The 16751-nt window shown below is 31.1% G+C and overlaps 1 protein-coding gene across 1 annotated transcript in view; it reads left to right on the plus strand.

The window, feature by feature from the left end:
* nAChRalpha6 (nicotinic acetylcholine receptor alpha6) overlaps nt 1-16751 on the plus strand; it is a 488939-nt gene that overhangs the window by 464637 nt on the left and 7551 nt on the right. The window contains exons 10-12 of the mRNA XM_070106803.1: nt 11617-11726; nt 11911-12125; nt 12225-12398. Of these exons, the coding sequence (XP_069962904.1) occupies nt 11617-11726; nt 11911-12125; nt 12225-12398 (499 nt within the window). The remainder of the gene's footprint in view (nt 1-11616; nt 11727-11910; nt 12126-12224; nt 12399-16751) is intronic.

Below are 16751 nucleotides of genomic sequence, written 5' to 3' on the forward strand. Positions count from 1 at the left end.
AACATTAAATAAATTTTCCTATGAGAAAGCAAAAATTATACAGAGTTTTTGCGCACTCTTATTTCATACACGTATACTATGCCCGAATAATATTAGAAAATTGCCAACTATATTTAAAGAAGCCCAAAGGTGTACAAATAAATTTGAAGGATTGCCAACGTTATTTTTATGAGAGAAAACTTCTAACCAACCTATCAAAATATGCACAAACAGCACAAACCTTGCATTTATATACAAACTGAAAAAACCCGAAATCCCTCATGCCCATTTTTGAAAATATACTGATATAAGTGATATGTACCTATAACTTATACAAATTATGTTAATATAATAACTCACAAATGTGCTTTTAAAAGCTTTTACATTTTCCATACTTATATACAAAAATGTCCTGGCACTATGAAAGATTATCAAAATGACTGCAAATGCCTTTCAAAAAACCAAATCCGTTTGTACCAAAAAGTTCCTTCAACTCAATAACTAAACTTTAGTAAACCCACTTTAAGCAGACTCAACAAATATGTAGATATTATTATCGTAAGCCCTTCAAATCATCCAAATATTTTGTGACAGGAACATACATTTTTAACCCAGTTCCATAAATCATCTTTAAATGCCCATTTATTTAAAATGCTATCGTTATCTATTTTTCTGTTAACCCTCCAAGCGAAAAAACAATTTAAGAAGAGTTACACAGTATTTGCAAAAACTTTCATGCTTCAATAGTAAAAACCTCAAAGCAAAGTTGTGGCAGCAATTGAGGTCGTATATCAGCGTCGAATATTCTCTTCCAAGGAGTCAATCGTCGCGGAATTATCTGCTCAGACAAGCGACTTCACATAATCCCACAAAGCGGTGTTAAATCGCACGATGTTGGAGGCCACGCCATAGGCCCAAGCCGCGAGATAATGCGTTTACTAAAAGTTTCTTTCAACAAATTGATTATTTCGCTGGATGTATGGCATGTAGCACCATCTTGTTAGAACCAAAGTCCACATAAACATACTCCAATTCAGAAACGAAAAAGTCATTAATCATGGCGCCAAAGCGTTTCCCATATACCGGCTTCATTTTTAAAAAACTGCCATTGAGCACAACAAACAGTCACTTTTTAAGCTACAACGTTGTCTCAATAATTGCTTGTGGATTAACATTGCTCCAAATGCAACAAATTTGGTTTATTGTCGTACTCATTCAAGCAAAAGTGAGCGTCATCGCTGAACAAACTTTTCTTGTGAAAATCGGGATCGGTGGCTATTTCCTTTTAAGCCCATTCACCCAACGTCCGACGCTCTAGATGGTCGTTCGGCTTCAACGAACCGAACCATTATTTTAGTAATAAATTTGCACGATTTGCAAACGTTGTTCCCTAGTTAGTCTCTTCACTATGAAATGGCAAACCAAACTGAGTTTAACTGCTACTTCTGTCAAAAAAACCAAATCCGGGTTGCATTATTGAAAACCACACGTCTAAACAAAACACCCGTTATATTCGAAATTCTTAAAAGAAGATGTTGTTTCATAGCAAGAATTTTCAATATAAGGTAAAGAAAGAATCTCACAATAATATCAAAAAAGGTCCTGAGGTTTTGCTTTTATGAATTCGCTTTTAGTATATTTTAAGAATCGTTTCATAATAACTTTGTTTTCAAATTTATCAAATTACTTAATAAGATTGTTGAATGAATTCAGAAAAAATATAAAATTCTCCAAGAAAACAAAGCTTTAATTTCCATATAATGAATAAATATGCTGTATATAATATTTTACAATGAAAAATATAAGTCAAATTGTCATCTTCTCAAGAAAACATAGATTCTAAGGCCAGACCTTAATCACGCCTAATTATATCTAACGGAGTCAAATCACCATCCCCTCATACGCTTTTAAAGAAAACATAGACTTTTAAAGCCAAGATAAGCTTTTGTTTTAGTAAATTGTAAAGCTTTTACTAACCCCAAAAGACTAGGTCCATTGTGTTTATCAATTTCCATAACGTAATGTAATTTCTCAAAATCTCAAAACCACAACTTTGCGTTTTTCGAAAAAAAAAATTCTTACAAAAAATATTCCAAAAATTCCACTAAACTTCTATTCTAATATTTTCAAGCTTCCCCGTATTACAAAAGATACTTATGAGACAGATTTCAAATACAAGTTAACTTGGGAATCTACTTGTGAACTTAAAAAGCTAACTCTTAATTTATTTCCTATAAGTATGTACATATATTATATATATTGACTACTTAGTAATACTTTCAAACTAAAAACTTTCATTCAGTAATGTTCCGATTTAGCTCTTTTGACTCTCAAGTAGTTTCGCTGTTTGTTTAGCTTTTTCATTTTTTTCGACTTCAACTCTATCTTCTTTAGAGCGTTCTCTTGCTCATTCTTTGTTTAATTTGTAAAAATGTTCCTCTTCAACTGTCTCCAACACTACTTCTATTTTCATTATCTATCTCTCTATTCTATACCTAACTCTATATTCCATTTTTATCTTCTATTTGCTATATCCATGCCTGAAAGCAACTCTGTGACTCTGCTGCTATCCTACTTTTGCACGCTTATTTCATTTCCAGCACAATGCACTTTTACTCATATTTCCAATTACTCATTTGCTCTTACTAACTACTCAATAATCGGCTCATAATATGTAACCAATCACATGGCTTCTTTATTAAAGCATTTCACTTCATGACATTTGTATCGTTCACATTGTGTGTGTATTTGTTAATTTTTTTAAATACTTTGTTAATATCAATTAATAAATATTATACATATACTTTAATCACATATATATATATATATATATATAATATTCGATTTTGCTAATAACTGCATATTCATATTCAGTATCGTTTTTGAGTCACACAAGCCTGACCCATTTATGGAATGATATTTTTTGATAGCGAACCTTTTTTAAAAACATTCTTTGTTATTAAAATATAGTTTAGACTGAGAAAATGATTTTAAGTATGTATAAATAAGTAATTGAAGAATTTTAAGTGTTTATCCGAAATGCAAGACTATTTTGAAAAAATATTGTAAAAAAATATCATTTCATTATCAGAAAAGTATTTATAAAAGTAATAAACAATTTTTTTTATAAGCTTGCACTATTGGGTTTTTAAGCTGGGTCTTTATAATATGTATATTAGTAATTCTATCATTCAGTGTCTTTAATATAAATATATACTATACATATTATGCTAAGCTAAGTTTTTTAAATAACGTAAATCTTTAAAATTATTTTTAAAATATTTTCTCATTTTATTACTCACTTATAGTCAGTAAAAATTTTGTCGGTAGTATATTATACATAATATCATCTAATTGTCGACTTTAAATAAATATGTGTTCCTAAAAATATTTTAGTACAAACTTATTATTTTCTTACTGCCGAATGAGCAGTAATTATAAAAATGTTGCGATTACTTCTAAGTTTAAATAAGTATTTTTGTAAATCTGATACAAAATTTGTTGCAAAAGTTCAACACAAAAAGGTTCATATCAAAAATATCATTAATTTATATGTCATTTTAATTATAGCGCAGTTCTGGGCTCTAAAATTTCTAGCCTTACAACATTTTTGATTTTATTTTATTTTTAAATTTTGTATTTTCGTATCAGCATTTTTTCATATTTCACTCAATATTCTGCACGCAAGTGTAAAAAGAGCAATCGCGCTTCCCTATTGGCCAGTTTCTTCTCACACACACTTATAATTGAGAGAATAAAGAATGTAGGACGAACGAGTTTCTCAAATGCTCAACTAACCGTTGATTAATTTAAACATACATTAAGCTAGTTACTTTCCTCGGCAGAAGCTGTTCAAAAATATGACAAATAATACTACCACTATATCCATAAAGACCAAAATTCTTTCATATGAATACCAGTTATGCAATTTGTTCCAAGTTCAGGCTTCAAAGAGTAAGATTTAAATCCATGTTAGCTAACTTACTCTATAGGAGAGTTTTAAACTGTCTCGTGTCTCTCCAAAATACGTGGCAGAATGTAATATCAACGATCATCTGCAATACTTTTTCCATAAAGTTGCAATATTATGATATCTAGTTAAGTGATACATTGAAAAAATCATTGCTATCCTTAAAATATTGTAGACGTTTTTAATCAGTACTCTAAAAGTTCATTTTTTATGAAACCTAAAAGTTCAATTTCAATCGAAAAATATTTAGACAAAACTCACGACATCATTAATAATTTCATTTAATATTTATTTTTATTTCCTCCTCGCCAACATATTTCATTATCTACAACAGTAGCTTTCTCTTTATATATCTAGCTATCTGTCTTTTTCACCATCTCTCCTTATATGAAAAAGAATTCTCTCATTTTCTCACCTCAGTTTCTCACATATTTTCATACATTTTACTTTATTTAAAATGGCGTATACACTAGAAAAAATTTAACTAATAAAAATTTAAAAAAATAAAGCATCTCCCAAATTTAAGTTTTAAAATATTATATAATTCAAAAGCATTAAATAAGTTCTGATTAAATTAATAATTAATTTTTTTTTATTTTGAATGCAGCTATTGGGTTTCATTTAAGTTATCATTTCATTAATTTTCCCCCATACGTTTTAAAAAAGAAATTACTCTGTTTTATGATTTTTTCATAATCCTTTTTTTCTTCCCGACCTGTCCCTATGATGTATGACCCCTATCTCATATAAAACACGAAGTGAACGAAACACCAATGATGGCATACGAATGAAAAATTGTCATAATTCTACCTGTCTTGCTCTTTCCTTCAGAGTTTTCATAAAAAACTTATCTTAACTTATATATGGAGCATAGAAAATAGTAATATTAATGATTTTGGATTGCTAAAACACTTAGCGAAAACAGCTGATTTATCATATCAAATCATAAAATTTTTTCATCTTTGTTTCTCTGTTTTTCGCTCTCAGGGCTGCTTTACTCAACGTGTAGTTAAAACGCGTTGCTTAAGACGCTCAGTTGCGTTTCTCAAAAAAGATCACCGAAAATTTTTTTTTTCTAGAAATATTATAAATTAATTTTAATTTGAATACTTTATTTTATGCAAATTTTTTTACAGGTGTTACAATTCTGCTCTCACAAACAGTTTTCTCTCTATTGGTTGGTAATGTCATAACAAAGACGAGCGAGGCCGTGCCGCTGTTAGGTAGAGTCTGAAATTGATTATCTTAAAATATTTGAAATTGCACTCAAAGTGATGAAAAAATTAAAATTCAGTAATGATATATACAACTTAATAAAAAAAACGTATATATGCAGAATAAATAATGAAGAAAATTAAATATTTCTAGAACACACTTTTCCTCAGCTAAAACGGTGAACGAACACTCTCTGGCAGTTTGCATTCGATAACTATTATTTTAAGCGATTTGCAACACTCAAAGTAGAGCTATTACGACTATTTGAATTTTCATCTACTGCTTGCATTAAAAAAAATCTTTAATGACAACTCCATTCTAAAGATTTAAACCCAAAATTATTAAATAGATTTGGCAAATATTTTTAACTAAAGAAATCTTTTTAAAAATATGACATTGTTGAGTAAAACTTAATTACGGCTTTTGTGTTGTATAATACTACGCGCATGCTCACTTTATGCTCACGTCTTCGCTCACACTCTTCACTCTACTTGGAACCAGCTTGACATTGCTATCCCCGATTGTACAACCAAGTAATCCAAATGCTTTAGGTACCATACTTTAGATACTTTTTTTGAAAAGTTGTTGATTTTTTTCCACAAATAAAATTAAATTAAGGTATTTTAATTCAACACAAGATAAAGAATTTTAATTTCGTAAATTTTTTTATTTGTTACAAATTAAATATACATAACAATTTTGATATGAATTTACTCATATATAAAATAAAAAATATTACATTGGAACATAAAATATAAGTAAAAGAAGTAATCGCAAACATTACGAAAAATTATGGTTATTTATTATTAGTTCACCTGCATAAAATTCCGAGTGTATAACGAACCAAAAATCTCTGACTTTGAATACTCTCTATTTATTCCTAACGAATTTCGCGTGACCTAATAAAAAATATGTAGGGTCTGTAATAAATGCAAAACTTATTTCAAAAAAAGTGAAAAATTTCACCATACAGTACCCAAAAATACAACGCAGTACAAGTACCCACCACAGTAATTATTCTAAGAATTATGAACTGGGATTTAAGCTCACCACCCACATAGAAGAAAAATTTCGTTCACATTTGTTCTAATAAAGAAATATATAATGAATGTACAATATTATATAAAATACTGAACAATATTATGAATATTATGCGTTTACAATTTATGTGTTGAGATAATAAATTATACAGATATATTTATAATGAGCTCAATTGTTTTTCAAATCAGGTATCTTTGTTAAATGCCAAAAATTAAATTTGAACACAACAACCTCGTTTTCAAGTGTCGAAATATACTAATCTACCTACATTCGTTATACCATATGCTGATCTCTTCAGGTACAACTAACGTTTTTGGAGGATATTCATAAATTATAATGCCAGAAGCCGCATATATCGACACTCAAGCAGTGCCTACATAATTTTAAATAAAATGATATATACTGATATACCATCTGATCAAATATGACTCGGACCAACAAAACACCTAATTTACACGTACTTTAATACAAAATAGGCGCCATACATCCATTTTAAGTTTCAGATGGGATGGCCTTTAGCGATTTTTTTTTTCGATTTCGGCGTATTTTTAGAGCGCCAATAGCTAGGTTGTTTTAAAACATATCATATTCACGCCTAGACACCAATAATGATGCGTTTGATAAATGTAGGGTTCTCAGCAATGTTGACAAGAATTTCTTTTATGGCCTCTACGTATACTCGACGCCGTTTTGCAAAAGATTTTGGTATTTCGGTACGAGTCTAGCATTTAGACATATCAATCGAAATGTGTTAAGTCGAACCATATCGATTAGATATGTGGCGATTCTCTAATGCCAACACAATGATTTTCAAGTACTGCTTCTTTAGCCTTTTCGATGTTATCATCATTAACAGAGGCGGGTGTGCGACTCGCAGGAGGCAAGTTTCTTTTCAACCAAAAATTTGTGTTCGTGATAAAGTATACTCCCCGCAAGACTTTGATTGATTCCATTGGAAACACAAAATTTCAAGAAAACTCGTTCTTCATTTCTCTTTTCATGATTACAAAGAGATCAAACTTCATTTGTACAGACAAATTTTGTATCAATCTAGGCCATAAATTTTAATCGAGCCGGTTTGCGAGCGCAGGTTAAATGGACCAGTCTGGGTCAGGACAGAGGGTATGATAATATATATTTTTACATAAACTAATGACAATTTGCTAACTTGACGGCACAAACATGTAAAAATGAGCGTATCGCCTCAGTTATCATAACCCATTCAAATCCCTTCAGCGGAAATTTTCTTCATATCGTTATATCTCCCATCGAATTCGCTGGCTCAAAATGGTATAGCCCACATCCCAATCAAATTTGGTATGTTAATCAGTTCAACGAAGTCGATAACTGTCAATGGCAAACGATGCGAAATGATAGTAATCAGTAAAACTTGAACAAAATATGTACAGATCGCCACGATCACATAACCGGAGAGAGCCATCGAAATTATCACCCCCATATTTTTTTCTGGTGAAGTTCTCTCTAGGTTTAAATTCATGGTAATTAACAATAAGCCGTTATAACTGCGTTAAACATTTTAAGAGAACATTGAGAGAACTGAAAAATTAGTCTCAGAAATAAAGCACAAACGTGCATATGTTTTCACCAGACATCCTAAGAAGCTGGGGGAATTACAAAAGTTATAATTATAGCGGCAAAATTTATTAGTTTTTATTATTATTTTTATAGTTTAGTTATCTGTATAATAAATCATAAATATTTTTGAAATGACAATAAAACTCAATGACGGAGATGTTGACATTTAAACGCAATATGAATACCTTTTTTAAAAGTCTATTAATTGTGTTATTACAGAAAATGTTGCCAGTTTCGAAAAATCTTTGAATTTTATTTATGGACTTATAGCAAATTATAAAAATTTTGCTATAGAAATCTTTGAATGCTTATATTTTTTACCACAGCTAACTTTTAATTAGAATTATGTATATGATATTGCAAATCCGCAGCACTAGCATTTCAATTGCAATTCAAGTTGAAAAAATTAATAAAGTAAAAAAATATTAAACAATTACAACAATAATTAATGAACGTGTAAAAAAAAATTTTACACAAATGCTACATTTAATAAGTAAATAAGTTTAAATAAAACACTTAAATACTCATAAATCAACCAAGCCACCAGGGTGATCAATAAATAAAGCTTTTCAGTAACAAAACACCATCGCAATATGTTGACACACACAGTGTTTATGTGTAATTACAGTCATGTAGTAAAGTAAATGCACTTCGTTAGTTCATTCAGTGTTGCATTTTATCGTACATACTCTTGCATAGCGCAAAAAAGCTTACAGAAAGCTCACTGGCATACACGGTTACACTACTCACTTGTTCAGCTAAGTATTTACGACAATTAGAAAGCTTAACACGCCGAATGCGATATGCGTAATAAAGTGATTGTGTAAAATTCCTCGCTTCCAAGTATCAAATATGACTTTTTTTCTATATAACGATAGTAAATACTATGTAGTATAGAGTTTGGAAAAATTATTACAAACTTAAAATAAATAATAAATTTTAAACAATAAAAATAGTATAAAAAAAGTTTAAACTTTTTCAATACGTACACAAACTTTAAATTAAACCGTTGTATTTTAAAACAAACAATAAAACCGAACAAAGTAATTTAAAATAATTGATAAGCTTTGCATAGCAGTTTTATAAAAAGTTTCACTGTAGTTTGGCGCCTCTTTTAACAACACTGCAGTTTAGTTGATTATTAAATTTACTTATTGCTAAATAATTTTAAGGTTACATTTTTTTGCTATATCATCTTAAAAATGCTGCAATAATTAACAGTAAAATATAACTTAAACCTTTTTTGAGAATTGCGATTGCTAAAAAAATAATAATTTTCTTTGCTTAAAATATTTTGCTTACAAAATACAAGCACCTGTATCATTAATTTTTGCGGAACCTGTTTCTTATTTTTCAATTTGAGTTGAGAGCTTTTGTTTCAAAATTTTTTACTATTTATAAATATTGTTTTCCCAACTTTTTATGAATTTTTCTAACACAGAGTTGTATGTTGAATTATTATTAAATATTTTTAATGCAGAGTTGCATGCTTTCGCACTTACTAAAAATATAGATGTATAAATCATTTAAAATATAGGTATGTATACATATTTATAAATAAATATTTTATTTTAAACCTTTTACTTTAACTATTTACTAACTTTTGTTTTTTATTACAATCGACTAATTTACCCAATTAATTTTTCTCTAATAATACTCTCTCCAAGAAAAAGCCTGGAAAGTCATATTGTCATCTGTTCCTTTCAATAGAATACACCAGAGCTATACTTTAGTCACTAAATAGTTTATCCGTCTTTTAGCTTCACTTACGAAGACTTTTTTCTCCTCTCTGAAGCATAGGGCCTCACAAGATGGCGCAATCTCACACGACTGGTGATTGGCGTAAGACTGAGAGATTAGTGGAGAAATATGTGCGTCGTCGCCCTGCCGCATTCATTAAGGTTTTATATTAAGATAGTGAAGTTACTCGAGCACAGTATTGGAATCGATAAAATATATAAACTTTGATCATAGTTTCTCTTATCCATTGTGTGCTTCTAGTCAAACCGGCTCAGCAGCAGCAGAAAAGATTATGTGTGACTAGTGTGTAAAATCAATCAGCGTAAGATTCAGCCCTATTTTTGACATGAAGGTCTACAACGCATACTAGATTACAATTTTTCTCAACTATTTCAAAACGTCGTCGATAGTAAAATATTTTTTTAGCCTCAAGATTAGATGCAAAACTATTCCCTATCGGATAATTAGGATAGGTGATGTTGAGTTCATTAGGCTTCGAACAATTATTCTCCGCATTTTGCTATGGACCACAATAGAGACTATTTTTAAATTTAGTCGTATCTATCTTCTATAATCAAAACAATATATATTAGAAGCCTTGTAGCTGTACGTACATATATCTATAATACGTATCTTGGAAACTTTTTCGGACTGCCAAAAAACAAAATTTGCATGTATTTTTATCCGCTGAGCCAAAAGAAGCATCCTATTTTCAATACACTTTTTATAAGCCTCGGCTGGGATAGTCTGAAGGCACTGCAAATTTTAGTTTTTTCGGTTTCAAATCTATAAGCTCACGTCTCGTCACTAGTAAAGTCAAAAACCGCTTTAGCGACCTCTACGCAACGTCGTTATTGCAAAAGATTCAGGTTTTTTGGTACTGTCACGCTTTAAACCTAAAAATTTAACCAAACTATGTTTAGTCGATCTATAAGAGATGTTGAGATTCTCTGATGTTATCCTAATTAACAAAGATGACTTCACCATCATCGCTGAATACTTGTGTTCGGGATAAAGTAAAACTATAAAATACTTCTACAACATTTTCGACGATTCCGCAGCCCTGATTCCATGGAAAACACAAAATTTCAAGTAAATTTTCTCTCTATAGTAAAAATCGTCAGGCAAACTGCATAGAAACATAGAAAAGGTTATACCAATCGAGGAAAAAACTTTCGATTCGATTTGCGCGCGCAGTTCCATTTAGACCAGAAATATATTCAAATTTTGTCAGGACTGTTTTCTCAAAACTTTCAATGCTTTGTTAGAAGAACTCTAACCATATACTTATCAATGAGGAGTAAGTAATGGAAAGTATTATTCTATCACAACTATCTTGAGGGCTTTCTTCTTAATCAATATATTTGTATTTCTACATAAATTATACATGCAGTAGTGGAATAGAGTCTTTCGCTCATAGTCAGCGCCAACTTATCTGTGTTTATAGGAAGGAACTCTGCTTAGTAAAAACTCTGTTTGTATATAACATATGCTTTCATTTGAAAAATTTTTATCCTAATTTTTCATTTTTATTTACATATACGATATACATATATTTTAATTTATTGCAGGGGCATGGAATATCATAATAATTCACAAAGTCGTATATAATTGTAAATAATTTAGAGTCACATGCCTACTAGCTTAAAAGCTTAGCTTAGCGCTTTTCTATAAACATATATACATATGGATAAGCATGTGAGTGATAGCATGTTTCTACTAACCCACAATATCATTGCATCCGAAACGCTTCAAGTTCCACTACACATTACTACTTAAATACGCTATATACTTGTAGCAACTCTTTAGACTGTCTTATCATTAATTATATTATTAAACAAATCATAAAGGTTATTTAAACATTTATACATTTAAATATGTTATTAAAATTAACTACTCAAAAAATATTTTATAAAGAAATACGTTATGTATATAGTATAAATAAATCGTAATAAATATTATCTAATTGAAGCTTTTAAAAACAATAACTAATATATTTTCTTCACCTTTTATTTATAATTTTTTCTTTGAATGAAATATATTTGTTTTCGAAAATACGCGCACAATACGAACAGGCACCTACTTCAATTGCATCATGTTTATGGTGGCATCATCGGTGGTGCTGACGGTTGTTGTGCTCAACTATCATCATCGCACGGCGGATATACACGAAATGCCGCCTTGGGTAAGTAAGGAAAAGCGAAGAAGACAATGCGTGAAAGCTCATAGTTGTTTAGTAAAAGCTTCGCATACGTGTTAAAGTTTAAAAGCCTTGCGTATAACTTTTTTTAATGTGTATTCTCTAAAGTCAAAGTAAATTAATCTTCATAAAATAATATATTAACATGCGTTCCACCATACACCATTAGATTAAATCCGTTTTCCTGCAATGGCTGCCATGGATTTTACGTATGGGTCGTCCGGGCCGTAAAATCACACGAAAAACAATTCTACTAAGTAATCGCATGAAGGAATTGGAATTAAAGGAACGTTCTTCCAAATCGCTACTAGCCAATGTGCTGGATATCGATGATGATTTCCGGCATACGATCTCCGGTTCACAAACGGCGATCGGTTCATCAGCGTAAGTACAAGTGATAGGCAGACGTTCGTTTGATCGCCACAAGCGAAATTCTCTCATTTTCAATTTACTTTTGTTTAAATATCTTTTTGCACTTTACAGAAGTTTCGGTCGCCCCACAACGGTGGAGGAGCATCATAACACAATAGGTTGCAATCATAAAGATTTACATTTGATTCTTAAAGAATTACAATTCATCACATCACGTATGCGTAAATCCGATGATGAGGCGGAATTGATAAGCGATTGGAAATTCGCGGCAATGGTTGTGGATAGGTGAGTAGTAAATACATATTTTATAATGATGAAACTATGTTCGATCTAAAAAGAATTATAATTTACTCTCTTTAAAAATATTTTAAAAAAAGAATGAAAGAATGAAATGAATTTTCAGCAAACAAATTAATTCACTCAGAACTTGATCCGTTTTTACAAATCGATTAAAATTCGCCCGGCACAAAAAATATTTTTCTAGAAACTGCCAGATTTACGGAGCTTGAAAATTTCATTATTACTAGGACTTACTACTACTTACTTCTAATTTTAAAGAAAGTCAAACCTGCTGAGTCTCAATACCAACCAACGAACATACAGTAGTCATTTAAGTTTCCCAATCTTATTGTCGATTTAAGATAACTTCTCCCTACATATATCTATAAACTTTTTTGATGAAACCACATTATGCTAAGTATAACATCGTCAAATTTTATATTTTACTCTGTAATCGATATTACCAAAAAGGGGGAACCATATGTTAGGGATGAAAATAATAATATTGAATATAGGTAATATACAAGGGAATTTTTTTATCTGAACTTGTCTGACGAATATCTTTATACCAGGGCAAAGGAAAGTATTGACTTTTTTCACTATGAGAGTACGGTGACTGAGCGATTACTCCTGTTTCATGTTTAGTCAAGAAGGCTGTCACAATCATACTAGAATGTGACGGCGCATTCAAGCATTGCATAAAATGTATTGAGTTCATCCATATAAGATATTGTGATCCTTTGCTATCTCTCTGATGCCAACCCGACGATTTTTAAGCACGGTTTCTTTAACCTTTTGCTTGTTATCTTCATTAACATTAACTACAAGTATAGTAACTATTCATTAGAGTTTCGATAACTTCACGACCTTTACTGAATGCTTTGTGCCATTTGAATATCAATGTGTTCGTGATAAAGTAGACTCCCCAAAATACTTCTTCTACGTTTTCAACGATTTCATAGACGTGTACCCATAGGAAACACAAAATGTCAAGCAAAATCGTAATTGAAATTTTTTTTCATCGTAAAAATTGCAGTCAAATTATTCACTTCGTAACCAAACTTTACACTTACATAAAAAGGTTCTAGCAATCTAGGGAAAACAAATTTTATCGATAGTTCGGATCAAATATAGCAAATGGTATACATATCCCTAAATCGATCAAGGTTTAGGTGTTAAAAACAACCGTTCAGAAGAATATTTATTAACTTAATTAATTTTGCCAATTCATTATTTTTTCTTAACTGATCCTATAAAGAGGCACTAGTAAGTAAAGCTCGCAGAACCCGAATATTTCATAAAATCCTTCATTTGAACACTTCAAGCACATATGGATATAAATAAAATGGAATTCAACTATTTTGTATACTTTGACATTTTTAAAATACCAACAAATGAGAACTGCTCAAAAATCTCCCATGATTCACTGAATTAATTGTTGTCCTTCAACCAAAGCTTTCTATCCTCAATTGAGTTCGGGCTAATAACTTTTCATAATCTCAATTAAATTCAAATTAAAAGTAGTTTATGGTATTTCTGGCAAACGACAACTATCAATTAAGAAACATGTAATAATAAATGTAATTTGTGCATAATTGAACATTAGTCATAAATATATAAATTTAGTTAATAATAACCTGGATACACTTAGTTCATACATACAAAATCTGCATGTACAGAATATATAAGGACATATGGCTTATAACAAAAGATAAATGTGATTGCAGTTAAATTAGTTGCTTTTGCACAATAGTAAATTTTTTATGTGCAATGTGACTTGTTATCAAGTTGTTGTTGAGTTAAATTAGCACAAATCTTTTACATGAATTAGTGTGCGATTACTCAAATAGTTTTCCGTCCTTCATTCATGGTAATTTTTAAATTTAAGATCTATATAAAAGGAAATACATTATTTTTCCATAAAATTGAAGGTTGCATTTAGCCTAATTAGAATTACCCGTTTTGATCGATAACTTTTTGCCATTTTTAAGGCAATTTCATAATGCTACTTCCTTGGAAACCCTCGTCACTATTGTGTCCCAGTCGCCATAGACAGAAACAAACAGTAATCACTTGGTACCAGGACCAAACTATAAGGGTAGATGATTCTCTGGCAAAATCCCATAAAACAGGTAGCAAAGCCTTTCTGACCGTCAATCCTGGCTTGGCCACAGTTTGCGCCGGGTCACCGAGATTCGATTACGACCATTTTTTTTTTTTTTTGTATCCAGCTTTATTAAATGGTTTCAAACTGTTTAGATGATAGGCGGACTCGACCATTTCCATTATTTGATCGATATATTTAACAATTGGCAGAGCGTGGTATATCGTTGATATCAAAAGTGCCGAAACGAAATCAAACTAAAAGCTAATGAGGAAACATGAGTTGCTCTCAAGTCTGGTTCAAAGATTTATCGAATTTGCGATATGTCATAAATACGGTGTGTTTTAACGATACCGAAAGAGCGCCACTACCCCATAGGACTCTTGTAGGGTGTTCCAGTGCTAGAAGATCTCAACTGTACTCGTTGTAGAAAGAATACATGTCTGTAGTTGCAAGTTCTTCCTGACATTTACAATCCAGATTGTATAGCAAGATTATATAGCAAGAGAGTTCGATGCCCTTCTTTCTGAGCATTAGCTTTTGTGTTCTTTTCAATAATACGACGTAGTGAATACTCTATTTTCATAGGTAAATGATGATGATACATTTCTGACATCCATAAATCTTTCGCAGAATTTATTTTACTAACTCCCCACAGTTAGTTCAAGTTTTCTGTCGTCGTCAACACTTCAGAAATATTTATGCGAGTCATATGACAATGGTGCTAAGAATTTTTTGTTCAGTTAGATGTTATGGGAATCAAAGAGATTATTATTTTTATTCATAGAGATTTGACATCAATCCCAAATTTACTAGATAGTGGAAAAAAATGTACAAGTATATCACTCTCAGCCATTTATTTGTAGGATCGAAATTATGCTGCCAAAATAATCGATGTAAAAAAAATATATAAGAGTTCTGGCAATTTATTCAATAAAATAGATACATATATATTATTCGGAGTCGAGATATCAATTTGGGCTCTTCGTTGACAATCGAAATAAAAATGTATATATGTTATTTTTGGCTGTAGCGGTTTCGCTTAAGAAGTTGAGGTTTAGGGAGGGATTTTAAAAGCTGCTTAATGCTTTTAAGGACCGTCATAGTACACTAACACTTTTAACAACTACTTTATTGCTACTACAAACAACCGTTAAAACAGCAAAATTATGAGTATAAAGTATTCCATACAGAGGATCTAAACTACTTTACATGCAGAAAATCTACTTACAAACATAAAGTAAAGCTTAATCCCAACTAACACTTAAGTTGGTGACTTATTACATACAGAAATAGTTATATAGATATATAGTCTTGTGGTATGTTGGTATATACCAACAGAATAATATACATTTGTAACAGTGCACTAAAATTGGACTTAAGTACGTCTCATAAACGGATACGCCATCGAAACCCGCCTTAAGTAGCTCACATTACGAAATTGCATCCCTTTCGAATTCACTTAACGACAGTTGTTGTTGTTGTTGTGGATATGAAAGCTTGCATGGACATTGTAAGGCTCAAGTGAGTACAAATAAAAGCACATACAGATATATGTGTACGTAAGCCCGCTTATAGCCCACTACTTTCGCAGACTTAGACACTAATCGCACTGTGTGACACCATAAAATTGAACTGGATACAGTTGTAGATATGTTCAGTACATTGCTTTCCTGGTCGAAGTTGCAAGTTGGGTGGTGTGGCATTTTGGTCAGCCACAATTTTGTTCGCGCTATGTAGTTTTCATAACGATTTATATTATTGTTATTGAAAATGTTCAATGTGAGAGCAAATACCACTAGCTCCTACTAGTGGCTTGTGTGTTTATGTCTCCCGGGATCAATTAAATTTGGCACTGAACTCCTTTTGAGCATTTAAAGATTACTGTTCGGCTTTACGGACACTTATAGCTTCGATTATCGAAATGCGATCGAAACAGATTTGTCTGCATACTTCGCTGGAAATTGATGCATAAGTACAATGCTGAAAAGATTTTAATACCAATTGGCATTAATTGATTTAGACAATTGAACACATACACTTAAGCAATTTAGTAGTTGTACAAGGGTGCCTGATGGATAATTTTAGGCAGCTCAATGCATAATAAATGTACACATGTATATTTTCGCTAAATTACATAGCATTAGCTTTACGTATATTATAATAAAGTATTCGATTTAGCGCTCTCTGATTTTAAGAATTTCCTCCTTAACCTCAATTTTCGGGTGCACAACAGTCTATAAGTTCCGGTCGAA

This window comes from Bactrocera oleae, chromosome 3 (assembly GCF_042242935.1).
Source record: "Bactrocera oleae isolate idBacOlea1 chromosome 3, idBacOlea1, whole genome shotgun sequence".
Classification (NCBI taxonomy): Eukaryota; Metazoa; Arthropoda; class Insecta; order Diptera; family Tephritidae; genus Bactrocera; species Bactrocera oleae.